The sequence below is a fragment of the Pelodiscus sinensis genome, chromosome 29 (genome assembly GCF_052426305.1).
Source record: "Pelodiscus sinensis isolate ZL-2025 chromosome 29, ASM5242630v1, whole genome shotgun sequence".
NCBI classification, from domain to species: Eukaryota; Metazoa; Chordata; order Testudines; family Trionychidae; genus Pelodiscus; species Pelodiscus sinensis.
In genome coordinates, this window is record NC_143080.1 from 8734483 (window position 1) to 8761272 (window position 26790).

Genomic DNA, 26790 nt, shown 5'->3' on the forward strand with positions numbered 1-26790 from the left:
AGGAGGGGGCTGGGGGGAGGAACTGGCTGGTGGAGCCCATCCCCCCGCCGCTCTGGATGGAATCGAGCTGCGTCCAGTCGGCCATGGCTCTGGGGCTCTCCTCCAAGAAGGCATCTTCCCGGAACGTGGCGGTGGAGAGGAAGAACCTCATCACGGTCTGCAGGTGGGGAGGGGAAGGGGGGTCCCCCCAGGGCAGGTACGGGGGGGGGAGGGGAGGAGATAGGGGAGGAGGTGGAGCTGGGGGGGGTGAGATGGGGAGTGAGGTGGGGGGGTGGCATCATCCCCAGGAATATGCAGGGGGGGGGCTGAAGAGGACAGGGGAGGGGAGGGGAGGGGAGGGGCTGAGAGGATGCAGACTGGCTGGAAGGGGGGCTGGCGTTGATGCTATCACAGCAAGCATCAGTGTGTGACTGAGCCCTGTCAGGGTGGGGGGTGCAGCTGGGGGGGAGGTGATGGGGTGGGGGTTCAGCTGTGGGGGAGATGATGGGGTGGGGGTGCAGCTGGGGGGAGGTGATGGGGTGGGGGTTCAGCTGTGGGGGAGATGATGGGGTGGGGATGCAGCTGGGGGGGAGGTGATGGGGTGGGGGTTCAGCTGGGGGGGAGATGATGGGGTGGGGGCAGCTGTGGGGGAGATGGGGTGGGGGTGAGCTGGGGGGGAGATGATGGGGTGGGGGCAGCTGTGGGGGAGATGATGGGGTGGGGGTGAGCTGGGGGGAGGTGATGGGGTGGGGGTTCAGCTGTGGGGGAGATGATGGGGTGGGGGTGCAGCTGGGGGGGAGGTGATGGGGTGGGGGTGCAGCTGGGGAGGAGGTGATGGGGTGGGGGTGCTAACAGAGCTCTGCTGTGTATTAAGCTGACATCTGGGCATGGGGGGGTGATGCAGGACAAACAAGGGAGAAAAGCAGCCTGGAGGAGGAATGGAGGTGGGGGGCACTTGCTGTTTAGTGCCCGCCCTCCCCACCCAACGGCTGGGTTGGGTGAAGCAGGGACCCAGGCGGGCCAGGTGTGGGGCTCCAGGAAGTGACATCATGGCAGGCCTGGCGCCAGCATGTGGGGGAGGGGAGAGGGTTGTCATGGCAACACCCTTTCTGGAGCAAGGACTCTGGGTTGAACCCTGGCCCATGGAGGGGGGGGGGCTGTGCCCTCCCCGACCCCAGCCAGCTGTTTGGGGGTGTCACGTGACTGCCCTGCAGCCCTTGCTCTGCCCTTCCCTGGGCATGAATAAAACAGCAGCATGGGGAAGGGGGCAGGACGCGGCCTGTTAACCGGCAGCACCCCAGGGTCCAGGCTGGGCTGTCTGCTAGCCCCTGTGTCCCCTCCACGCCCACGCTAGACCCTGGGCTGGGATCTGGCCTGTCATGGGCCCCGGCTTGGTTTCAGGGTGACGTGACCAGCCTCTAGCCCAGTGGGGGGCAGGGTAGGATCTTCGCCCCCGGGAGCCTCCCGAAAGCGCCTCCTGCCCAGTGCACTGTGCTGGGGGAGCCCAAAGACCTTCAGCCGCATCCATCATCATCCCACCCCCTGCGCTGACGCTTGGGGTCGGCAGCAGGTCAGGCCTGGAGAGAACAGCCCGGTGGGCCCTCCCGGGGAGGAAGGCTGCACCCGACCCTGCCCTGCTCCGGCTGCTGCAGCGGAAACGGCCCAGTCCCTCTTGAGGCCCTCCCAGCCAGGGAGCAGCTAAGGGATGGGGAGAGGCCCCACGGAGGCACAGGGCTCTGGGCCTGCCGTTATTAGTGATGCTGTGGGGGCTGGCCCCCCAGATCTGGGCGGTTAGTGGGTCTGTGTGGGACCCAAATGCACATTCCCACACAGACCCGCTAACTGCCCAGATTTGGGGACAGGAAAAGCTTGGAAGCCATCAGGGCCCTACTGACTCAGGTGCTTGTTTTGTGTGTGCGCCCCCCCCTCCCCAAGACGGGATGGTTTTGTGAGCAGTAATGGGGGGGGGTCTTTCTTCCCCCCCCCCCAGACAGCCAAGCTTGTCTGTCTTTTCTAGGAGCAGCCCTTCTCCGGGAGTCTGTGTGGGCCGCTTTCTCTGTCACTGGGGAACAGTTCTGCCTGTCTCAGGCACCCACCCAGCCCTCACACTGCAGGAGCTGAGCCCTACACAAGCTTTAGGGATCCCTGTGAGGCTGGGCAGAGCCGTTCTCCTCCTGGGGCAGAAGGGGCATTGAGGCAGTGAGAGGTTAAGGGATGTGCCCAGGATCACACAAAAATGATGAGGGGGCTGGAGCCCCTGGCCTACAAGGAGCCTCTGCTGAGGCTGCAGCAGAGCTGAGAATTGAACCCAGATTAGTCCCCTCATGATGGGACCATATTTCTTGCTACCTGCCAACCCCCTCACATTCTCAAGCTGGACCTCATGCCTGACTGGTCCCGGCTTTGGACTCTCATTGTTAATCACGTGAATGGCACCGCTTGTGGGCTGAGAAATGTCTTGCCGAGGGAATACGGGGGACCGCAAACGGGTGGCGCACCCCAGCGGGGTCCTCTGGAATTCTGAGGACCTTGACCTTTCTGTGCCTCAGTTTCCCCATCTGTGAAACTGGGATAATAAAACCTGCCTGTCTCCCAGGGCTACAGAACTTCAGCACATGGGTCCATGTGCGTTAGGAGGCATCACGGTTAGAGGCCACCAGTGGCTGAGCCTGGCGGTTTGATGGATTTCCCAGGGGGTTCCCGCTTTGCAAAATGTGTAGGTCAGGTGGTAAGATTTGTCCAAAGAACTGAACCGAGGGCTGCTGAACTGGAGAGGGGAGTATCAGGCCATTGAGCAAGGGACCACAGCCAAGGCACCACCTCGGCACTGGCTTTAATGGCCCCTCATGTGGCCATGGCCTGAAAGGCTGAGCCATGCTCATGCACTGGGGCTCCTTTGGGGTCACGTGGGCGTGAAGGAACAGTGGCGGAAGCCTGCCTATGCTGTACCCTACTCGGGTAAAGAGGAAGGCGCTCCCGCGAGCTGTCAGCCTGGCACTGAATTAACCGACAGCCAATTAGAAAGGAGGGAGAAGCCACCCGGCTCCCGTCAGTCACGTGGCTCCAGTCAGCTCTTGCTCGGGGATGCGAAAGGGGCTGTGCTCGCGATCTGCTGGGATCAGTCCCCAGTGAGCTGCTCGTGGGGAGCCACTCAGAGAGGTGACCAGGCAAACACGAATGGTAAGCAGTCACGTAGTTCAGCGAAGAAGAACCCGGGAGCACTTATAACGGTGGGAGAGAAGCATCGGTATGTCCAGTGGGCAGGATACAGGCCTGCTGGGAGCCAGAGTCGGCTTCTAGCCCCAGCTCCGGGCAAGTCACTCCCACTCTGTGTCTGTTAACCCCGTGGGGCCAGGAATAGGCTGCCTGTCTGCACAGCCCTGGCACTAGGATACCAGTTGGATCCCCAGTGCTGTGTAACGATGCCCCTAGTGGGTGAGGGGGCGTGCACGCTGAAGTTGAATGTGTTTGAGCTCAGGGGTGCGGCCCAAACCCGCCCACTGCCACTGTGAACCTTTGCCCAGGAGGCAGACTGGTTCCTTATTCCCACTCTTTGCCAGTGTATGAACAACCACAATGCCATGCCTCTCACGTCATGCGGAGAGGGCCCTTCTCCAAGGCCTTTGGAAAGCCTGACATTATGGCAGCTACCAGGGCTCCTCTGTCCACAGCTCAGGTAACAGGCAAAGCACTCTAAGGCTACGTCTAGACGGCAGACTTCTTTCAGAAGAAGCTTTTTTTGGAAGAGATCTTCCGAAAAACCTTTTTCCGAAAGAGAGCGTCCACACTGCAAAAGTGCATCCAAAAAGTGACCTGCTTTTTCGAAAGAGAGTGTCCAGACTGAATGAACACTCTCTCGCATGTAAGCTGTGATGGCTATAGATGGAATGGCCACCAGGGCACCTGTGCTTTTTCCTCTTTCCTCTTCTTCCAAAAGAACTCCCTCTTCCCCGACCACACATGCCTTTTTCCAAGAGCTCTTCTGCAAATACCTTGTCATCTCCAGCCTGATTCTGCTCTGCATATTTATACCTGCCTCTGGAAAGTTCCACTACAATCATCTGATGAAGAGGGTCTTTGCCCACAAAAGCTTATGCTCCTACACTTCAGTTAGTCTATAAGGTGCCACAAGACTCCTTGTCACTTTTGCAGATTCAGACTAACACGGCTACCCCTCTGATACCTTCTGCAAATAGGCTTCTTCCTCATAGAATGAGGATTATCAATGCTGGAAAATCCCCTGTTCTTTCGATTTTCTTGCAGAAGAACGCAATTGCAGTGTGGACATTCCTCAAGTTTTGCTGGAAAAACGGCCATTTTTCCAACCAAACTCTGTTGTGTAGCCACACCCTAAAAGAGGAGTCAGCCCCACTTGTCTTTTGCAGAAGCTGTGCCGCTTCCCGCTGCTTGTGCAAACTGTTCCACATTAGAAAGTGCACTCCTGCGTATGTGTGCTGCTGGACCAGAGCCTAAATCACTTGGCATAGGGGTCTAAATCACTCTGTTCCCTAGGAGGGAGTAGCAGGCTGTTCTCCTCTACAGGACATGTGCTCTGGCAGCCCGGATGTGTAATTACAGGATAATGCTACCAGTACCTTCCTGTGGCATCCAGCGCCTTGGCACATGATTTTGCTGCTTTTATCAAAGCCACTTTCTCTCTCTAATGGTGAGCCACCATTTCCCCCCTTCCTTCCGCACCACGAGCACCAGGCGAAATTTGATCAGCTCCCTTGGAGGGCTGGCATCACAAAGGATGCCCTGATTCAGCAGCGCAAGCGGCTGCCTCCAGCAATGCGGCCAAGCAAGCCGAGATGAAAAGCTCCATTGTCCAGTCCTGTTAGTGTCTTTATTCCCCCGATAGTGTCTAGCTCTGGTGAAAGGCTGCCAGGAGTCCTCAGTCTGGAGTGTGTGGGGGAGACAGGAGGAGGACCTTGGCGTGCCTATCATGAGGCCATGAGCCCAGCCCTGATGTGAGATCAGAGCCATAGGAACCATGAGGTTCAGCAAAGTGCAAGTCTAGGGGGCGGGGATAAGGAGAGCTGGGTTCTGGTCCCAGCTTTGCCACAGTGATGTTGGGGGAGTTACTCCATTGCTTTGTGCCTCCGTTTTTCCATCTGTAAAATGGGGATTAAAATATTCCTGTCTCCTGCCTTTTGTTGAGCCAGTTAGTATGTGAGAACATAAGAATGGCCATACTGGGTCAGACCAAAGATCCATCTAGCCCAGTATCCTGTCTTCCCACAGTGGCCAATGTTAGGTGCCCGCAGTGGGAATGAACAGAACAGGGAATCATCAAGCGATTCACCCCATCAGCCATTCGCAGCCTCTGAAAAACTGAGACTAGGGGACACCATTCCTGCCCATCCTGGCTAATAGCCATGGAGGGACCTATCCTGCATGAATTTATCTAGCTCGTTATCCTGTTAAATTCCTGACCTTCACAACATCCTCTGGCAAGGAGTTCCACTGGTTGACTGTGCATTGCGTGAAGAAATTCTTCCTTTTGTTTGTTTTAAACCTGCTACCCATTAATTTCATTTGGTGAGTCCTAGTTCTTATGTTACAGGATCAAGTAAATAACTTTTCCATATTCACTGTCTAGAAAGGAGTACTTCAGAAAGGGATCTAGGGGTCATAGTGGACCACAAGCTAAATATGAGTCAATGGTGTGACACTGTCACAAAAAAAGCAAACATGATTCCGGCATTCATTAACAGGAGTATTGTGAGCAAGATGCAAGAAGTCATTCTTCTGCTCTAGTCTGCACTGAGTAGGTCTCAGGTGGAGAGTATTTTGTCCAGTTCTGGGCACCACATTTCAAAAAAGATGTGGGAAAATTGGAGAAGATCCAGAGGAGAGCAACAAAAAAGATTAATGGTCTAGAAACCATGAGCTGTGAGGGAAGACTGAAAGAACTGGGCTTGTTTAGTTTAGAAAAAAGAAGACTGAGAGGGGATATGATAGCAGTTTACAAGTAGGAGAGAGAAAAATTGTTCACCTTGGCCTCTGAGGATAGGACAAGCAGCAATGGGCTTAAACTGCAGCGAGGGAGGCTTAGGTTGGACAGTAGGAAAAACTTCCTGCCTGTCAGGATGGTTAAACACTGGAATAAATTGCCTGGGGAGGTTGTGGAATCTCCATCACTGGAGATATTTAAGACCAGGTTGGATAGACATCTATCAGGGATGATCTAGACCAGGCCTGTGGCCTGTCTGTTTGTGGCCCATGGTGCGGTTTGGGTTTACATGGGGCTCAACACGCAGCCCGCAGGTGGAATCCTTTGAACGTGGCCTTCACTGGGAACACGCTCCACTACAGCGAGGCGTCTCCCAGAGGGGGGTGAGCATTGACAGATGCAAGCGGATGGGCTGGCTGGACCAGACGGGTTCAGGGTGTCGGCGTTTCTAGCCCCAGGGAGGAGGTGCTGGGAGCACCGGGGCATTCTGGGAAGTCCTGGCTGCTTAGCCTTATGGGCAGAGCCTGAGAGGTGCTGACTGGCTCACAACAGCCACATTTGGGTCAGCGTTGTGGCTTACGGCTTAATCTTTGTATTCATGCCTGTCAATGTGGAAGCTATTTGCATATATTTGCATATATATTTGCGTGTATGTGCAACCACACTTAAGTTGTGGCCTTCAGCATGTGCTGTGAGTATCACTGTGGCCCCCTGGGGCTTCCAAAGTTGAGTAGCCAAGGTCTAGATGGTGCGTGGTCCTACCACGAGGGCAGGGACGGGCCTTGATGGCCTCTCGAGGTCCCTTCCAGGTCAAGTATTCTATGATTCTCCACACCAGTCGTGGGTTTATAGACCTCTATCATATCCTCCTTGGTCCCCTCTTTTCTAAGCTGAAAAGTCCCAGTTTTATGAATCTCTCCTCATATGGTAGCCATTCCAAACCCTTCATCATTTCCCCCCCCTTTTCTGAACTTTTTCCTGTGCCAAGAGACCTTTTCGGCGCTCACAGGGCCAAGGCCTGTCTCTCCCTTTAGTACTAGCCCCACATGGCCCCGAGCTTTCTCATGGTGCCTCTAAATGCCCCCAAACACCAGTAAACACTTTCCTCAGGAAACCGTGTGTGTGAGGGGGCTGGGCTGGCTGGCAGGTCACTTCCAACAGGTCAAATGGCCTAGTTTCACATGTTGCATGATTAGCCTTTGGAACTCTCTGCTACAGGATGTCAGCTAGGTCTGTGGCTTAGTGAGATAGGCTTTCCAATGAGTAAGGGTTGCAGTGGCAGGACACTAAATCAGAAGAGCCATAATGGCCCCAGATACAACCCTTTGTGCAATCCAGCGGGGGAGCCTACGGCACGGAATAAGCCTCACAAGTGCCGCAGCAGGTGGGTCACTTTCATTGTCCCCTTCTGCAAGTGGGGAAACTGAGGCACGGGGGGAGGCAGCGACTTGCCCAGGTTCCTACATGGGCAGAGCTGAGAAAAGAACTCAGGAGTCCTGAACCTTGTTCTCTGTTCTCTGCACCAAAGCCTTGGTTTCCCAGAGCTGGAAACAAAACCTAAATCTCTTGACTTGTGAACACAAGACGAGGCTCCCTGCCAAGGCTAAGGAGTTGCTCCAATCCTCTGCCCTATTTCTCCCTCCTACATTCTCTGTGCCCCAAACAGGTCTTGCAATGCCACTGAGATTCGGGGGTTCATTTGACAGCCATCTCGCAAAAGCCCTTTGCAGAGTTTGAAATGTCAGTGATGCTATCTGAAGCCAGGCCCAACCACCTTGCTCCTCTGTCCTCTCTCCTTCCCCCGGGACTTGGGTGTGATTCTCGGGTGTGGGCGCTGAGAAGGCCTGAGGACCGCTGAGTGCGGGGGTGTCTGAAGAGCTGTCTGCACATGGCAGATGCCTTGGTTGCAGCAGGAACAGGCAAACAGCTTGGTGGGGAAAGAGAAACCGCTCCTGCATTTGCAATCTCCAGCCTCCATTTGCAGAAGCCCACCCAGAGGGGGCTGCGAGGATAAAAATCACATATGTGAGTGGGAGGCAAACGTCTTGGATGCAGTCCTGAAGGGGAGAGTGACTAGTGGGCAGCCACACTGCTGGGTTCCCTTCTTCACCACCACACACTTCCCCCTTTCGGGGCCTCAGTTCCCCATCTGAGAAATGGGCCCATTGATCCTGACACTTGCATTGGAGAGCGAGTTCATTAGTGACTGGGAAGCTCTTTCCTGAGTGATCCCCTGCAACGCCGGATGCGCAAGGGGGGAGAGGTCAGCAACCCAGGGCAGATGCTCCCTGATGGAGTTGTGAATCACTGTTCTGCAGTGTGCTGGGAGCTGTAGGTGACAGTGAGAGCGCTACTGTCAGAGCGCCTCCAGGCTACACAGACAAGGCAAAAGCTGTCCCAGCCCCTCCTTCTTATATCACAAACTTCATCAATAGGGGGCCAAGTGCTTTACAAAGGAGACCAACCACATTGCCCACCATTTCACAGATGGGGAAACTGAGGCACGGGGGGAACCAACAGCCGCGGGGCAAAACCAGGGGTTGAACCCCAAGTCCCACAACTCCCAGTATGGCATTTTATCCACTAGGCCACACTGCCTCACCTGAGGGCATGTACCGGGTAAGCGGCAAAACCAGGAATAGGCCCCCGACGCTCCTGAGTTGCAGTGCGGTGCCGGAGCCACTAACGCACATTCCACAGCTGCTTCTCTGTAATACCTTTCAGAGGTGCTGCCTTCCCCGGGGCTCCAACAGGAGCTTCTCTGCCTCCCCCCGCACGCCCGTCTGTGATGGTTTTTCTCGCCGGTAGGTTTTCCGTGAAGACCCTGCTGGAGAAATACACCACAGAGCCCATCGACGATTCGTCAGAGGAGTTTGTCAACTTTGCTGCCATTCTGGAGCAGATCCTGAGCCACCGCTTCAAAGGTAACGGTGCCCAGGGCGGGCACGCGCACCTGGGTCGGCTGGGCTCCCCCGCAGGTCTGTGCATACCCGGGGCATAGCCACGTGTGGGCCTGAGTGGGTCGTAGCCCACCCCCTTTACAGCCAGGCTCACTCTGCAGCCCCCGCGGCTCTCCTCGTGTCCCACCGCTTGCCTGCTCTGCCGGCCCACCCAGCGCTCCAGCCAGAAGCAGGAGCAGAGCGCAACGGTTTCTCCTGCTCCTCCAGCTGGGGAGTGGGGACTCAGGCTCACCCTGCTCTGTGTGCTTGCCCAGCGCTCCATCTGGGGAGTAGGATCAGGGCATGGGGGCGTCTCCTCCTCCACCAGGTGCTCCAGCCCGGCACTAGCCCCACTACATCCAGTGCCGCATCCAGGGAGCAGGGGCGGGGTGCTGGGGCTTACCCCTCTCCTCTGGGTGCTCCAGCTGGGGAGCAGGATTTGGGTACCGGGGGTTCCCCCTCTCTACCTGGGCTGGAGTGTGGACAGGCAGATGGAACAGGGCTCATCCCTGCACTTAGATCCCGCTCTCCAGGATCCCCAGCCAGCATGTTCTCCCTCCTCCAGGCATGTGGGGGGGGGGGCGGTTGGCAGACCCATCCCTCCTCTCCCCCATCATTGTCCGCCCACCCAAAGGTGGGACCCTTCTGGCTACACCACTGGTGCACACAGGCCTGTTTACGCCCTTCTGCAATGGGAGATGTGCTTGTGGACACGAGTGTGCACAAGTCCATTTCCAAGCACAAGTGTTGGCAAACAGCTCTTGCTTTGCATGTGTGTGCAACTGCAGAGCACATGCGTACCCATTGGATGCCTGTTTCTCTGCAATTGTAGGCATTCAGGTGGGCATATACACGTGTGTGTGCAAGTGCAGTTGTGTGCATGAGCCTATGGAGAGTGTGTGTGTGTGTGTGTGTATGCATACGTGCACAGATGCATGCATGAACATACCCCTGCTTACAGCAAGCCTGAGCACAACTGTCGTACGCACACATGTGCTACCAAGGACATGTGAAGCCTCCAGCCTTAGCCAATGTTTAAGGCAGGCTGGCCCCAGGGGCTGTGGGCACCTCACCGCCCAGCCTCCCCCTTCTCTCTGCCCCAGGCCCTGCCAGTTGGTTCAGCTCGGATGGGCAGCGCGGCTTCTGGGATTACATCCGCCTGGCCTGCAGCAAGGTCCCCAACAACTGCGTCAGCAGCATTGAGAACATGGAGAACATCAGCTCATCCAGGGCAAAGGTCAGGACTGGCCTCCGGCGGCTGCTCCCCCTCCCTCTACACCGGCGCTGGACGTGTGTAAAGCAGCAGACACATCGGAAGGGCAGAGAGCCCTTCTCAGAGGGTGTAACAGGAATGCTGGGCCCTGCACAACCTAACAACGGGCACCTGCTAGCCCCCACGACCATTCAGGCGTGCGTGATGGGGGGGGGGCGTTCACTAGCAGAAAGGGACAGCACCCTGCCCACCCGCCTGTGTTCAAAGGGGTCACTAGTCCAGAAACTATCAATCGGGGGGAGGGAGCCCACAGTCCGATTCAACCACCTTGCCAATCTTTCCCAGAAGGGTCTCTGTGTCTGCTGCGTTCTAAGGGGGGTGGTTACAAGACACTAGCAGGTGCCCAGAGGCTATGGGGATGGGCACCCAGTGCTTGCGGGGAACAGAGGGGTGTCTATGGGGATAGACTGGGTGGATGCATGGATGGATGTCTACATTAGAGGCAGGGTCTTCTAAGCACCCCGTGGCTTGGCCTTGTCGGTTGCAGGGCCGGGCCTGGATCCGCGTGGCGCTGATGGAGAAACGCATGTCGGAATACATCACCACCGCCCTGAGGGACACCAGAACCACCAGGTGAGCTGCTGCCGCACACAGCAGGGCGACGTCCCGCGGGCGGGGCGGGGAGGAGAGGTCCTGGGGTTGCCCATCATGGAGCTGCGTTGGCAGGAGGCGCTTGCGAGCCACATAAAACTGTAGCGGGACACTGCAAATCCCCCCCATATGTTGCTGCCCCCCAGCCTAAGCAGCAGGGTCGCTGTGTGGCCCATGTTTCCCAGGGGGACTCCAGCCCTACTCCTCCTTGTCTCTCACTGGCTCAGTCCACTCGCATTGCCAATGGGGTTTGGGAGCCCATGACAATGCTCAGGCGAGATGCAGGTGCGGAGGTCTCTGGGGGCGTGGCATAGTGGGAACAGCACCTTGTGCGTTTGCCACTGATTTCATGAGCCGGTATGCGTGCACGTGTGTGTGGTGTGTGTGTGTAAGTGCGTGTGTTTATGTGTGTAAGTGCGTGTGTGTGTAAGTGCGTGTGTGTGTGTGTAAGTGCGTGTGTATGTATGGTGTGTGTTTATGTGTGTGGAGGGTGTGAGAGTGTGTAAGTGTGTGTGTGTGTGGTGTGTAAGTGCGTGTGTATGTATGCATGGTGTGTGTGTGTGTGGAGGGTGTGAGAGTGTAAGTGCGTGTGTATGTATGGTGTGTGTGAGTGCGTGTGTGTGTGTGTAAGTGCGTGTGTATGTATGGTGTGTGTTTATGTGTGTGGAGGGTGTGAGAGTGTGTAAGTGTGTGTGTGTGTGGTGTGTAAGTGCGTGTGTATGTATGCATGGTGTGTGTGTGTGTGGAGGGTGTGAGAGTGTAAGTGCGTGTGTATGTATGGTGTGTGTGTATGTGTGTGGTGGGCGTGAGAGTGTGTGAGTGTGTGTGTGTGGTGTGTAAGTGCGTGTGTATGTATGCATGGTGTGTGTGTATGTGTGTGGGGGGTGAGAGTATGGTGTGTAAGTGCGTGTGTATGTATGTATGTATGGTGTGTATGTATGGTGTGTGGTGAGCGTGAGAGTGTGTAAGTGTGTGTTTGTGTGGTGTGTAAGTGCGTGTGTATGTATGTATGTATAATGTGTATGTATGGTGTGTGGTGAGCGTGAGAGTGTGTAAGTGTGTGTTTGTGTGGTGTGTAAGTGCGTGTGTATGTATGCATGGTGTGTGTGGATGTGTGTGCGGGGGTGAGAGTATGGTGTGTAAGTGCGTGTGTATGTATGTGTGTGTGTATGTATGTGTGTGAGAGTGTGTGTGTGTTTGTGTGGTGTGTAAGTGCGTGTGTATGTATGTATGTATGGTGTGTATGTATGGTGTGTGGTGGGCGTGAGAGTAAGTGTGCGTGTGTGTGTGTGTGTGTGTGTGTGTGTGTGTGTGTGTACTGTGTAGTGCGTAGCCCCAGCAGGCATGCCTGTGTGGGAAGGCAGGGCAGGAGCACGTGTGGTGTTGCCGGGTATTCCCCAGGAGTAACGGTGCCCGTCCTCCCCGCAGAAGGTTCTATGACGATGGGGCTATCATGCTGCGAGAGGAATCCACTGTCCTTACCGGGATGCTGATCGGCCTCAGCGCCATTGACTTCAGGTAGGAGGAGCCTGAGAACACGTCCTCCTCCTGGCAGGGGAGACAGAGGGTTACAACATCATGACTGGTACGGAAAAAAGTGACTAGGAAAGTATTATTTACCTCTTCACATAATACAAAACCAAAGGGTTGCTCACGACGTGACTAGGCAGTGGGCCTCAGATGGGCATAAGGAAGTCAGAACTGCTCCACACAATGCACTTGTGGAACTCCTTGCAAGGGGGTGGTGTACAGGCCAAAAGTAAGTATAACTGGGTTCATAAACGAATTAGCCGTCGATGGACCTAGTTTTCATGCACTTATTAGCCAGGAGAGTGAGGGAGACAACCGCATGCCTGGGGCGTCCCTAAACCTCCAACTGCCAGAAGCTGGGATTGGCTAAAGGGAGCTGGATCGCTCAACTGCCTGTTTGGTTCAAGCATCTGGCACCAGCCACCATCAGAAGACAAGACACTGGGCTAGATGGGCCATTGGTCCTGACTCCAGGTGCCTATTGCTGAGCACCGTAGGAAACCCAGAGGGAGACAGACAGAGGGACAATGTAGCGACCCAAGCACTGTGCTCAGAGCCAAAGCGGCTCCCCTGGTAGGACTCAAAAATCAGCAGAGACACAAATTCTGCCAGGGGACTTCATTGGAATCACACAAACCAATCAGCCCTAACCCTACTCTGAAAGAACGTTACGGAGGCTGCAAAGCCGAACCTTTGAGAGGTAAGAAATCGCAGCCTTTCGACTGTCTAACCTTAGTCCCGCCTCCGCCCCGGGCGTGCGTGTTACGACCCAGCCTGTAACAACCTGCTCTCACGCTGCTTTTCCCACGGGACTCCTGCCTGAATCAGGGCCCGGGGGCTAATGCTCACTCTGTGAGCGCTAATCTGCTATTGGATTTCCGCCTCGCCGGTCAGGGGGTGGCAGCCACGTCCTGTGCGGAGACAGCGTTATTCATTTCCTCCTGGGGGCTTCGCTCGCGTCCTCCTCCCGGCACCCCCAGGGACCGACGGGTGACGTTGTCCTTGGCTTACAGATGACGGACTGAGTCACGCAACCTTTGACAGTCGTGGTGGGTGCCTGCTCTCAGACACCTGCGACGGGAGTTTTTCAGAGCATTGGGCATTAGGCAGCGCTTGACGTGTGTGGAGCGCGGCTCCCGTTGCCTTCGCTTGCAGCTGATAACGTTCAGCAGGCCTGCGAATCAGCCCCCGCAAAAAACGAGGATCCGATAATGAGTGACGAGCTGGTTTAAGTAACTTGCTCTGCACCACCTGGGGACAGGGCAGAGAGACGGACGGAATCGAATTCTCCAGAGCAGCCGTTTCCAAACTTTTTTCTCATGACTCAGTTAAAGAAAATCGTTGATGCCCACGACCCAACAGAATCTGACTGGAGTGTGGGCTCCGGGTGGGGCTGAGGATGGGAGCTTTGGTGTGTAGAAGGGAGCTCTGGCTTTGTGGGGCTTATCTTGCCTGGCTTCCTGCCTCTCCTGGCACCGCAGACCAGGCTGTGCCCCAGAAGCATCCGGCAGTAGTCCCAGTGGGAGCGTGGAGCCCTGTGCGCTCTTCCCCCACCTAGAAGCCAGGCCTGCTGCTGGCCACTTCTGGGGCACAGTGCAGTCTGGGGTGCCAGGACAGGCAGAGGCTGAGGGATTTGGGTCTGTTTAGTCTGCAGAAGAGAAGAGTGAGGGGGGATTTGAGAGCAGCCTTCAGCTTCCTGAAGAGGGGTTCCAAAGAGGATGGAGAGAGGCTGTTCTCAGTGGTGGCAGGTGGCAGAACAAGGAGCAATGGGCTCAAGTTACAGTGGGGGAGGTCTAGGTTGGAGATTAGGAAAAACTATTTCACTGGGAGGGTGCGGAAGCGCTGGGATGGGTTCCCTGGGGAGGGGGTGGAATTTCCATCCCTAGAGGTTTTTAAGTCTCAGCTTGACAAAGCCCTGGCTGGGATGATTGAGTTGGGATTGGTCCTGCCTTGGGCAGGGGACTGGATTTAATGACTCCTGAAGTCTCTTCCAGCCCTGGGATTTTATGGAGCTGCCTTAACACCCCTCCTCCTCCCCCCCCCCCCCGCCCCTGCTCACCTGATCCCCCTGCAGCACCGAGACCAGGCGCCCGACATTCCACGCCCAGCGCTGGGTCGCAAAGCCCGCTCCAGAGCAACATTCGGCTGCCTTTAACCAAGAGACCGTCCTGCCCCTCCTGCAGCCCTCTGCCTCCTTCCCTACCCGCCTTGCAGCTTCTGCCACAGTGAGGCAGGGCCCCTCTCCACCACAGCCGCCTTTGCTACAAAACCCTGGGTCACCCTGAGCAGCCCCTGTGCCCTGGGAAAGCGCGCTCGTGTCATGAACGCGTCAGAACGCCTGCGTGCAAGCCAGGCTGAACGAAGGTTGCCAAGGCCTCCACCATTCTAGCATTTCCTCCCGTGAGTGCTTGGCTTTGCAAGGTTAATAATGGTGCTCTGGGACGCCTAGGAGTAGAAGGGGTGTTGGGAGTGCTTAGGAGACTAGGAACCCACAGGGCAGACAGACAGAGTTGAGTTGGGGAGTCAGATCTGACCCTCCCCTTCCACACGTCATCAGTGAGTTGGAACTTGTAGAGCTGCAAGAGAGCAAGCTAACAGAACTGGCAGAGTTAACAAACAGAGTGGCTGACAGCAGTAGTAGGTTGTCATCCTCCATGTGGACCTTGCACTAGAGTGAGAGAGGGGGGCCCACTTTCCCGGTGGGTTTCCCAGAGGAATGGGGGGACTCGGGGACCCTGGGTTCCATCCCAGGACCTGAAGGGAAGTGTGTTCTAACGGGCACAGACTCCCCTGCCTGTCCTCACCCCAAGCCTGCCCCATCCTCTCCAACATGTCCCTGCCCTGCCTATTCCCCACCCCAATTCGGTATTCTCTGCCCCATTCTCCTCACCTAGCCAGTCTGCACCCCTCAGAGTCCCTGCCCCAGTCTTCCTACCTAGTCTCACCCCTCTAGGTTCCTCCTCTTCCCAGTGCTTGTTTCCTTGGCCAGACATTCCCAGTTTCCTCCCCCACTTCCACATCTGGCAGCACCTTGGCCCAACCTCTGGCCAGCGAGCCCCAGTAGCTCCAATTCTCCCCAGCTCTGCCTCCCCACCTCTGCCCCACGGGTTCTCAGTCCCTTTCCAAAGCACTCCCAACCTCTGCCCCCGACTCCAACTTGTCCAGCTGGTCCCCCCCCCCCCCCCCCCCGCAACCAGCCTGCAGTCCCAGCTGGGTTCCTCGTCCACAAGATCTACCCCCCCCCCCTTCCCTCCCTGCAGAGCTGGGCCCGGTCCCTCGCCCTTCTCAGTGCTGGGGGCCAAGCCAGGGGCTCCGCGAGAGCAGTCAAACCTGGCTCCCTGCTCTCAGTTCAGAGATCCCAAGGCCAGAAGGGACCCCTGCAATCGTCTCATGTCATCACACAGACCACCAGCTCCCCACCCCGAAGGCCTAGAGCGTAGGCCTGGTCCGGAACCAGAGCTGCAGCTGCAGGGAAAGTCCCATTGCCCAGAATTTAGCTGCTCAAATCGAATCAATCTCTAAGCTTGGAAATGGCGGAACTGGTCAGCCTGGACCAGGGGCCTCCAACCTTCGTAAGCACCAGATCCTGTTTTGAATGCAAGTGCAGTCCAGAATCTAACTCAAACCCGGATACCCTTGTGCCTGGAGGCCCTGTCCCCTCCCCCATCCTCACTCACCTTCACCAGGCTGTGGCAAGGGTTGGGGTGCAGGCTCTGGTCTTGGGACAAGGGTTTTGGAGAGCGGGAGGAACTCCAGCCTGGTGATGGATGGACCAGGCAGAAGGATAAGGGGGCCCAGAATGTGGAGGGGTTGGGGGGCTCCCCCAGTGGTGCAGGGGCTTGGGTTGCAGAAGGGGAGATTGGGGTGCAGGCTCTGGGAAGGAGTTTGGGTGCAGGGGGGCTCAGGGCTAGGGCAAGGTTCAGGATGTGGGCTCCAGCTGGGCACTTACGCAGGGTAGAGCATGAGGCCTGTGCCACTTGCCAACACTGGTCCCCGTGGTGAGTGTGTGCGGGTGCCACGTAAGGAATGAGGTAACTACACTGAGAACTGTGCCTCAGGGCTTGGAGGAGAAGGCAGGCGTGTGTCTGACAGCCCTCCCAAGAGGGAGGGACTTGTCACCCAGCTTTTAGGGCTGCCGGGGGAAGGGGGTGCTATGCAGTGCGCTCCATGCAGCACTGAGGGCTGGGGGGCAGTGCCGTGGGCCGCCTGCCCCAGCCCTGCCCCCTCCACCTGAGGCCACACCCCTTCTGGCCAGGCTCCGGGTGCGGCTGCGGGCTCCCCTGGAGACATTATGCAGGGTGCAATTGTCTGCCCTGACCTAGAGCAATCAGTGGAAAACCTTCCAACCCCAGCTTACGTGGCGGATTGGCAGGAGGAGTTAGGCAGCTGACACCCTGCCAGGCAAGACCCCCGCCCCCCTGCACCCGGACTACTGTCCAGGGTTGAATTGGAGCCACAGGAAAAGGTTCCCCTGGGAGCCCTGACACTGTTAGTCAGTCGGTTTTCCCTGAGCGCCTCTTTCTCCTTGTGCCTTTCAGTTTCTGCCTGAAAGGGGAAGTCATGGACGGGAAGACCCCCGTGGTCATCGACTACACCCCGTACCTGAAGTTTACACAGAGGTACGTGCTGCTGCATCATCCAGAGTCTGTCAGGGAGGCACGGAGCCCGGAGCGCCACTCAGCTCCCATTACTGGCACCGACGGGCCCCAAGGTCAGGGCCCTGTGGTGCTGGGCACCGCTCAGACGCCTGCTTAACAGCAAGTCCCTGCCCAAGGAGCTTACAATCAAAGAGAGAAGCAGCAGGAGGGGGAAATGGAGGCCGCAGAAGTGACCTACCCACAGCAGAGCCGGGTATGGAACCCGAGTCTCCTGGGTCGCAGAGGATGGTGGCAGGCACTGGATTACGCTGCCTCTCTTCGAGGGGCTAGGACCAGCCTCCCTCTCCCATTGACTCCTCGTGGTGATGTAGCTGGATCTGACCTAGTACAGCCCTTTGCCCCTCCCACTGTGCCTCACTGCCCATGGAGGGGACATTGCGTCCTGATGCCTTTAGTTAGCAAAGCCACCCCCACCGGGAGGCCGTGCGATTGTGTAACTGCACCACGCAGCCAAGAACCCCCCCAGTCTTGTGTTTCCAATCCGAAACCTGCCCTGCCGCTAAGGATTCTGGGTAATGGAGTCCAGGCTCCTGTACAGAACACCCCCAGGACTCTCACGAGGCGGGCGTGAGAAGACACTGTGCCCGTGACGACAGGGCAGTCACATACGTCTACCCGGGGCCTAGGAGTGGTGCTGAAGAGCATGCCAGTGAGACCTGCAAACGCAGAGGCGGTGCAGAGAAAGAGGCCTAAGGGGCCAAGAGAGAACAACTGGTTTTCAGGGTGGAGACACGAGAACTGGTAGATTCTGGGGGGGGATGATCTGAGGCCGACATTCAGAGGCCAGGAGAATTATGGGAGAGAGTGATGCCGAGAGACCACTCGGGGGCAACAGGGAGCACAGGGCAAATCAGAAGATTCAAAGCTCTGTGGCAGCCCATACGCTCTGTGGAAAGGGGACTCATTCCACGTTTTGTACAGCCCCGAACACGGGCCCAATCCTGGCTGGCCCTTAGGCATGATGTGTGCAATAATAAGGCCGCTGCAGCTTTTGGGAGACGACAGTCCCTTGCTGGAGGGCGCTGGTGTGACGTTATTGTGCGTATACCACGCCTAGAGCCGCAGCAGGATTAGATGGGCTGGAGGGCCAGGCTAGAAACCAGGCTTTCACATGTCGATGATGAAGCTACTTCCCAGGCACAGTGCAAAGCCAAATCAGCTGGGAGACTGGTTGAGAACTCCCAGAATGCTTCACTCGGCAGCACCAATGGGGTGAGGGACCCACCCCCCACTCTGCACAAGGCGTGGGGAGGTGGAAAGCAAAAAGCCACCAGGGATAATGGGGTAAAGTCCGGCCATTCGGAAAAAGCGCCACGTGTGTCGAGGGACAGGGCCGTGTGGACGCTCTGGGGCTCCGCCTGGCCCCTGCCCGATGGGGAAGTGCCAGACTCAGACCTGTGGCAGTGCCTCTATCGACTGCGCTAAACTGCCCAGAAGAAGCACGTCTGGGACAGGGCCCAGGTACCCAGGGCTTGGGCTCCAAAACCCACAAAGGGGAGCTCTGACTAGCTGGCACCAGGGTTCTGTTCTTTAGCATCTGAGTCCTGCCGCTAGAAAGAAACATTTCTCTGACTTTTTTTACACTCACGCACACGCACACACAGTCGCTCAGGGTATGTCTACACTTGCACCGTCTTTCAAGAGAGGGATGCAAACGAAGACTTTCGAAATTGCAAATGAAGCACGGGATTTAACTATCTCACGCTTCATTTGCATATTCGCATTATGGCGCTATTTCGAAATAACAGACACTGTTAAGATGCGGTTATTTCGAGAGAAAACCCTTCTCTCAAAATAACCCTTATTCCTCATACAATGAGGCTTACCAGTCATTTTGAGAGAAGGGTTTTCTCTTGAAATAACCGCATCTTAACAGCGTCTGTTATTTCAAAATAGCATCATTTCGAAATAGCGCCATAATGCAAATATGCAAATCCCGGCTTCATTTGCAATTTCGAATGTCTTCATTTGCTTCCCTGTGTGAGGGGGTTGCACTCACCAACCGTAGCCCCCAGCAGTCTGTCCACAGAATTAGCTCCTTCCGGTGTCAGGGGTCCTTCCCTCTGGCAGTGTTTCCCCCGTATCCTTCTGGCCACGGCCTCCTCTTCAGGACACCACCCTCCGGCAGTACCCACAGCAGTCTCTGAGCCCCCCTTCCGGGGGTTGTTGTTTCCTCAGCAGGCCTGCCCTTGCTCCAGGGAGCCTCCTTCTCCCTCAGCAGCCAGGCTCTCACTGCTCTCTCCCTACGGGAGGGGCAGCCCATCATTTTATATGGTTCCCAGCTGGGCCCCAATCATCCAACCTGGCCTCAGCTGGGGCCAAACTCCCAGACCCTGCTTCAGGCCGAGATTTGCTCTTAAAGGGCCAGTGCAGGGCAGACGCCCTGTCACACCCTGTCTCGAAAGAGGGTACAAGTGTAGACATACACTATACACACACCACACTTCTCACACACACACTTACACTCACACACACCACACACACATACACACCATACATGCACTTACACGCACACTCACATACACACCCTACACACGTACACTTACACAACACACAACACATACTCACACACACACCATACACACACTCACACACACACATGCACACATGCATGCACACACACACACACACACACACCATACCCACACTGCTAAGCCTAAGCCATCCTTCAAGCAAGTCTGGGTCTGTGCTTGTGTGGGGCAGGAAATCAGCCCAGACAAAGACCCACAGCCATGCTGCTCTCTGGGCTTCCTCCCCCTCCACTCCCGCTCCCAGGACCTGGCCCCCAAATCGGGGCAGGCAGGGAGCTGTCTTCTCCCGCTGAGCCCCGGGTTCTCTGGGCAGCTACGACTACCTGAGCGACGAGGAGGACCGGCGGAGCGTGGAGAGCAGCACGAGCGAGGAGAGCTCGCCCGAGCACCCCTACCAGCTGCTGGTGACCGATGAGGACAGCTGGTACAACAAGTGGCGCAAGATGGAGCAGAAGTTCCGCATCGTGTATGCGCAGAAGGTACCCGGGCGTCGGGCTGGCGCGGGGACCCCTGGCTGGGAGGGGTGAGGATGGGGGGCAGGCGCTGTCGGGTTTGCGCTTCCCTCCTAGAAACGTCAGCCTGGAAAGGAGGGACCCCGAGAGTCTGGTCCAGCCCCCTCAGCTGAGGCAGGGCCAAGCGACCCTACACCCTCCTTGCCAGGGCTCTGTCCAGCCGGCGCTTACAAGCCTCCGTCGGGAGCCTGCTCGGGAGCTGAACCACCCTGAGAGCTGGAAAGTTTTTCCTGCTGTCAGACGGAAATCTCCCTGGTGTGACAGCGCCCGCACCTTCCGCACGCGCTGCGAAGCCAACCCCGAAGCCCAGGTCTCACTCCCTCATCTCTGGCAAGTCCTGCCAGGGCCCGACTGGCTCCCAGGAGCAACCGGGTGCTGTCTGTGCCCCTCAGAGGCTGACCATCATGGGGAGCCTTTTCCAGTCCCGAACTGCCAGGAGCAGCTCCGAGGACCAGCCGCACTGGCCGTCCCGGCTCCTCCCGTGCCCACCTGTGCCAGCAGGGGGCGCAAGCACTATTCTGTGAATGCTGCCCAGGTGCCCAGCCCCTGCCTCGCTGCAGCCTCCACCGGGGCAGGCCTGGATGCACCCTCTCTATGCCACCACCAGACCCCTCCCCGGGCGGGAACTGTGGGCCACAGCCTAGGTCGCACTCCAGGCCCTGCCCCCACCAGCGAGGTCACCCCCCCCCCCGCCCGCCCTGATCCCTGCGTGTGCCCCAGGGGTACCTGGAGGAGCTGGTGCGGCTCCGGGAATCCCAGCTGAAGGACCTGGAGGCGGAGAACAAGCGCCTGCAGATGCGGCTGGAGGAGGTGAAGGTGCAGAACCAGCTGGAGAAGAGGGAGCTGGAGGGCGTCATCCTGGAACTGCAGGAGCAGCTGTGAGTCCATCAGATCCCCTGCCCCTGGCTGTGTCTCTTCCCTCCCCCCCAGCTCTCCCTGCCCCACATGCCCCGTCCCTCTGTCCCACCTGTCTCCTCCTCTCCTGTGCCAGCTCTTCCTACCCTGTGGAAGAGGAGCTGGCCCCTCCCCGCCTCACCCAAAGGGGCAGGGACTTCTCTCCCCAGTTCTCTCTGCCTCACAAAGGGAGGGCCTGTCTCCCCCCCCATATCCCTCCCTTCCCCCTCCCCTCCCTTCCCTTCCCCTCAGGTCCCTCTGTCCCACATGGGGAGAATCTATCTCCCCCCCCCCCCCCCCAGCTGTCTCTGCTCCATGTTTCTGCCTCCTGCCCCTTCAGGTCCCTCTGCCCCAAATTGTGAGGCCTGCCCAGTGCCCATGGTGCGCCCCCCCATCCCATGGTGCCTGCTGCCATAACCCTGCTGGGTGGCTCCCTCCCTCGGGCCCAGCCTGCTCATCACAGCCTCCCCTCCTCCCGCTCTGCCTGCAGGACGGGCCTGATCCCCTGCGAGAACCCCCAGCTCCCCAAGGAGATGGCCACACCATTGGTGAACCAGTGGCCGTCGCTGGGGACTCTCCGTGGGACCGAGAGCGGGTTGGACGCCAAGCTGTACAGGAGGTGAATCCTGGGGGCAGACACAAGGAGCCGGGCCGGCGGGGGAGCAGCAGGCAGGGCAGCAGGAGAAGCTGCGGGAAGCTGGGGGCCATCCATAGGAACATCCCATGCGGAGAGGCTGGTCTGAGCCGTCCGCCAGGCCCCGGGTGGCGGGGGTGTGCGGGGTTCCCGAGAAAGGGCTGCTCCAGGCACTCTAAGCCAGGGAGATGGGGCAGGTGCGGCAGAAACGCAGGGGGGGCCAGACTCCCTCACGGTGTCCCAGGCAGGCTTGCAGCGTGTGTGTGGCTGTGCCTGGCTGGCCTGCCACATGGTGTGTGTATGTGTCCGTCCATGCAGAGTGTATGTAGCTGACCATGCAGTTTGTGCAAGTGTGTGTATCTGTGTGTCCAGCCGGCCATGCTGAGTGTGTGTGTAGCTGGCCATGCAGTGTGTGTGTGTAAAGCTGGCCATGCAGTGTGCGCGAGTGTGTGTATTTGTGTGTCCAGTTGGCCATGTTGTGTGCAGCTGGCCATGCAGTGTGTGCGAGTGTGTGTGTGTGTGTGTGTGCGCAGCTGGCCATGCAGTGTGTGCGAGTGTATGTGTGTGTGTGTGTGTGTGTGTGTGTGCGCAGCTGGCCATGCAGTGTGTGCGAGTGTGTGTGTAGCTGGCCATGCAGTGTGTGCGAGTGTGTGTGCAGCTGGCCATGCAGTGTGTGCGAGTGTGTGTGTAGCTGGCCATGCAGTGTGCGCGAGCGAGTGTGTGTGTGTGTAGCTGGCCATGCAGTGTGTGCGAGCGAGCGAGTGTGTGTGTAGCTGGCCATGCAGTGGGTGCGAGCGAGTGTGTGTGTGTGTGTGTGTGTGTGTGTGTGTGTGTGTGTGTGTAGCTGGCCATGCAGTGTGTGCGAGTGTGCGTATCTGTGCAAGTGGCCGGCCATGCCGTGCGTGTGTTGGCTGTGCCATGGAGTGGGGGTAGCTCACCACACAGGGCTGTGGGGCGAAGGGAGGAGTCGGACATTCGCTGACACCCGCCCTAGCCCCAGTGCTTGGTCTGGTCTCCTCCGTTTCGCAGGAGCGCTCAGGTGGGTTCCGTTTCATCCGACTCCAGGGCACAGCAACTCGTGTAAAACCCCCTGGGTGTCAGGGTGAAGGGGGAGCCCAGAGCCAGCAACCCCATCTCCTGCCAGCAGAGGGCAGAAGAGGCACCCCCAAGCCTGGGGCGGCTGGTTTGTTCCAACACCCTTCCCAGCCTGGGGGGTTCCCTCGGGGGCTGGTCCCATCACCCACCGACAACAGCCGAGGTGACTGGGGCCTGACACACCCCAGAGAGCCTCCTGCCCCGGCCTAGGCCGGACCGAACCACTGCAGCCTCGCACCTTGCCCGGGGAGCGCCCACAGCTGGGGGTGGAGCTGGAGCAGAGATTTGAGAAAGATTTCCAGGTTGGATCCAACAACTGCAAGCAACGGAGAATCCAGCACGACCCCTCCTCTGCTGTTCCAGTGGCTACTTAACTCACCCCAGAGAGAGAGAGAAAAGTCTAGAGGGTTAGACAGAGAGGAGCTGAGACAGACAGCGGGATGGACAGTCAGACAGGGAGGGAGGAGCCTAGACGGACAGAGGGATGGACGGTCAGACGGGGAGGGAGGAGCCTAGACGGACAGAGGGATGGACAGTCAGACAGGGAGGGAGGAGCCTAGACGGACAGAGGGATGGACAGTCAGACAGGGAGGGAGGAGCCTAGACGGACAGAGGGATGGACGGTCAGACGGGGAGGGAGGAGCCTAGACGGACAGAGGGATGGACAGTCAGACGGGGAGGGAGGAGCCTAGACGGACAGAGGGATGGACGGTCAGACGGGGAGGGAGGAGCCTAGACGGACAGAGGGATGGACAGTCAGACGGGGAGGGAGGAGCCTAGACGGACAGAGGGATGGACGGTCAGACGGGGAGGGAGGGGCCTAGACGGACAGAGGGATGGACAGTCAGGGAGGAGTCTAGATGGACGGAAGGATGGATGGTCAGACGGGGATGGAGGAGCCTAGATGGACAGACGGATGGACGGTCAGACAGGGATGGAGGAGCCTAGATGGACAGAGGGATGGACAGTCAGGGAGGAGTCTGGATGGACGGAAGGATGGACGGTCAGACAGGGATGGAAGAGCTGAGATGGACAGAGGGATGGATGGAGAGACAGTCAGACATGGAGGGAGGAGAAGGGTGGACAGTCAGACAGGGAGGGAGGAGCCTAGATGGAGGGAGAGGTGGACAGTCAGGGAGGAAGGGGCCTAGACGGATGGAGGGATGGACGGACAGTCAGACAAGGCAGGAGGAGCCTAGAGGGATGGACGGATGTGGGGTGAATTGGGTAAATTGCCCAGCTTGGTAGGGGCCAGCCCAGCTGCGTGTTGCACATGGTCCCTGCCCCTCTAGCAGGCTGGGGGCCGGTTGCTGGGGGTGGTGGGGCTGGGCGATTGTTACAGCACTTGACAATCTCACCCGCTGGACCGAAGAGCTTCCGCTCCTGCAGATTAACCAGGCCTGGGCAACGGGGCCCGGTTGCATGAAGGGGACTCTCCACCTGTCAGCCATGGAGGTCCGGGGTCCCGGCCCGCTCCCAGACACCGCCAGGCGCAGCGGGGCCCATGGCTGCAGGGACTCGAGGCCCAGCATTTGCATGGTGGGAAGGGAAAGGCCTCGGGAAGGGCGCGGTTTGCAGCGCTGAGCCGGCGGCCGGGTTCGGAGCGCTCCTCGGGCTCCTAGCAGGGCCGGGCGTAACAGGGCGCTGTCTCTCGCAGACACAGCTTCACCAGCACGGATCAGCTGTCGGCGGAGATCAGCCTGAGCTCGGATTCCCAGAGGCTGGGGGAGGGCAAGCCAGAAGGAGAGCCCTGGGGGCCGCTGGGTAAGCCCCCTGCCCACGGAGCCCTCGGCTGGGTGGAAAGGCCAGCCACCTTTGGGAGGGCTGGGAGGCAAAACTTACCTATGAGTAGCCACCTGGGGTTGGAGGAAGAGTCTAGCACCCGTCTGCCAGTGTGCGCGGCTGGGGAGAGCCTTGTACAAGAGGCCTGGCAATCTAGAGGTGAACCTGAAAATCGGACCCAGCCCCCGGCTCTAATCGCCTGCATTCTGCGGGGATCAGCCGCAGGGGAGCTAGACACATTTAGACTGGACACAAGACATAGGGTGAGGGTAATTAACCATTGGAGCAACGTACTATGGGGAAGGGGGGGGCTGGATTCTCCAGCCCTGGGGATGTTTAAATCAAGACCAGGCGTTGTTCTAAAAGATCTGCTCTGAGTTCCTCAGGCCTGTTGTGCCGCTCAGACAAGGGAATCGCAACGGTCCCTTCTGGCCTTGGACTCCGTGTCAGGGCTGGAAGCCGTCTGGCGTGGGGCATTTCCTGTGGGATGTAGCGGTTAGAGCCAGTGGATCTGGGAGTCAGGCCTTGTGGGAGCTCTCCCTGGTTTTCCAAGAGAGTGGGGTCTAGTGGTGAGAGCAGGAGACTGGGAATTAGGGCACCTTGGTTTTAGTCCTGACTCCGCTACTGACTTCCAGCAGGACATTGGGCAAGTCACTTAGCACTTTGTCCAGTCTCCCTGAGAAAAGTGTCTAGGGCTTTGAATGGCCTGGGTTGGGTTGGGCAGGGCTCCTGCTCTCCTGTCCTTTCAATTGCCCCCTTGCATTCCAGGGAAGGACCCCACCCCGTCCATGCTGGGGCTCTGCGGCTCGCTGGCCTCCCTCCCAAGCTGCAAGTCCCTGGCCAGCCTCAAATCTAACGAATGCCTGGTGAGTGACAGCACCGAAGCCAGCCCCGCCCACAGCCCCAGTTGAGAGGCTGCACGGCGCCACTCGTCCTGGGATCGGCGTGTCCTGCTGGGGAGCCAAAGAGCTTCCACCAACGGGACCAAGGCGACAGGCAAAGGGACCTTCCTGACCCTCCCGTGGGGCCGGGCCTGCCAGCCCCACCCCTGGCTGATCCGCTGCATCCTCACGGACGTGACCCCATTCCTAGCACGGGAAGCTTCGCCAAGTACATACGCTCCTACGCTGGGACGGCGCTGGGGGATCCCGCCGCGCTTTGTGAAATGTGCTGGGTCGCTGCTCCGACTGCAGAAAGGCAGCCACCTCTGGGGTGGCGCAGGGCAGCTGTGGAACCGCCGTGCTGCACAGCGGCTAGACGGGGACTGAAGGATCCTGCACTTGACTGAAACCCCAACGTCAGGGGGCAGGAGTCCTGCATTTGGGGCTCTTGCTTGGCTGGGAAGGGCGAAGAGGAGGGGTGGGGCACTGTCGCAGGGCCACGGCCTCCCCTTGGGGCGTGCCCTTGCCAGCTTCCTACCCCAGGGACTTCAGAGCTGCTGGGGAGCCAGCGGGGTGGGACTGAGGCTTCTCCTCCCAGCAGGAGACTGTATGGGCACCTGCCCCAGGAACATGGGAAGCTTAGAGCCAGTAGCCGGGGGATTCTGGGGCAGGGGGAGAGCTGCCGTGGTCTCACCTGCTTCCCTCAGCCCCTTCACCCCCAGCCGTGGACCCTTGTGCCTGTCTGGATGCTTTGACAACCCGAGGGGCGCTCTGCCCTGTGGAGGGGAGACCCCCAAATCGCTCCCTCCTCCGACTGATCCTTCGTGCCTGGCTACTATCCCCGCCTTGGTGTGTGGGCAGGGTCCTGCCTTGCCCAGCGCCCACGTCCTGCATGCAGGACCTTGCTGCTGCCCTGCGTTTCTGGCTGCCGAGGGCCCCACTGCAGCCCTGGCCCCGACGGTTCCTGTCGAAGCAAACAGACAATAAATGCAGCTGGGAGCTGGGTCTGATCTGGACTGAGGGGGGCTTTGATGGGGCCGGGGGAGGGAGGCTGGTCACAGGATCCAAAGCTGGTCTCCCGTTGCTTTTCCATGTAGATGGAACTACGCCCTGGGAGCCTACTCTGCAGACACACACGAGGGGCAAAGGTGGCAGCACCCTTGAGCTCCCAGTCTGGTGCCCACCGTCCCGGATGCCTCCCCATGGATTGTGGGCTCTGCTGCCAGCCCCATGCCTGGGTCCCACCCTCTCTCCCAGCCTCAGCTGAGCAGGGCCAGAGAGGCCCAGTGCACCCCCACGCCACCATCCATACCAACCTGTCCCGACCCGACTGACTCGCGAGTTAGCTCAAGCCCCCAGCCTGTGCTTTTAGCGCTGCACGACCCAGTTCAGTTGCCAGGACGCTGGCCAACCAGATCACCCCAGCTCGACCAGCCACCCATGCAAAACACCTGGGGCTCACGCACCCAGGGGCTCCTGCAGCTGATGGGAGCTGGCAGCCATGCGGGGGTACGGGCGCAGCGCTGGGACGCGTG

At 58.4% G+C, this 26790-nt stretch overlaps 1 protein-coding gene and 1 long non-coding RNA gene across 5 annotated transcripts; one reads left to right on the plus strand and one right to left on the minus strand.

Annotated features, from left to right (window-relative positions):
• On the plus strand, positions 1–26689 carry RUNDC3A (RUN domain containing 3A). Of its 2 annotated transcripts, XM_075911390.2 has the most exons (11): positions 1–163; positions 8744–8859; positions 9978–10111; positions 10635–10720; positions 12167–12256; positions 16807–16887; positions 19771–19936; positions 20690–20847; positions 21354–21482; positions 24250–24356; positions 25143–26689. In XM_075911390.2, exons 1-11 carry the CDS (start codon positions 57–59, stop codon positions 25283–25285), a joined length of 1317 nt encoding a protein of 438 aa, XP_075767505.1. In that variant the 5' UTR covers positions 1–56; the 3' UTR covers positions 25286–26689. The 2 variants fall into 2 exon arrangements, with proteins under 2 accessions (XP_075767505.1, XP_089630119.1); XM_089773993.1 differs by lacking the exon at positions 21354–21482.
• Positions 8630–20831, minus strand: LOC142820991 (uncharacterized). 3 transcript variants are annotated; one of them, XR_012898037.2, is made up of 3 exons: positions 20696–20831; positions 12221–12286; positions 8630–8762 (listed from the first exon to the last, which is right to left on the minus strand). It is a non-coding gene; the product is annotated as an uncharacterized LOC142820991 (long non-coding RNA). The 3 variants fall into 3 exon arrangements; XR_016348048.1 differs by lacking the exon at positions 20696–20831 and adding an exon at positions 18926–19129; XR_016348047.1 differs by lacking the exons at positions 8630–8762; positions 20696–20831 and adding exons at positions 10258–10697; positions 18926–19129.
• Positions 26690–26790: the final 101 nt, after the last annotated feature.

Coding starts and splice junctions, on each gene's coding strand:
- RUNDC3A (XM_075911390.2), top strand. CDS start 57: ATGGAATCGAGCTGCGTCCAGTCGGCCATGGCTCTGGGGCTCTCCTCC. Junction 164..8,743: donor AACCTCATCACGGTCTGCAG/GTGGGGAGGGGA, acceptor TCTCGCCGGTAG/GTTTTCCGTGAAGACCCTGC. Junction 24,357..25,142: donor AGAGCCCTGGGGGCCGCTGG/GTAAGCCCCCTG, acceptor CTTGCATTCCAG/GGAAGGACCCCACCCCGTCC.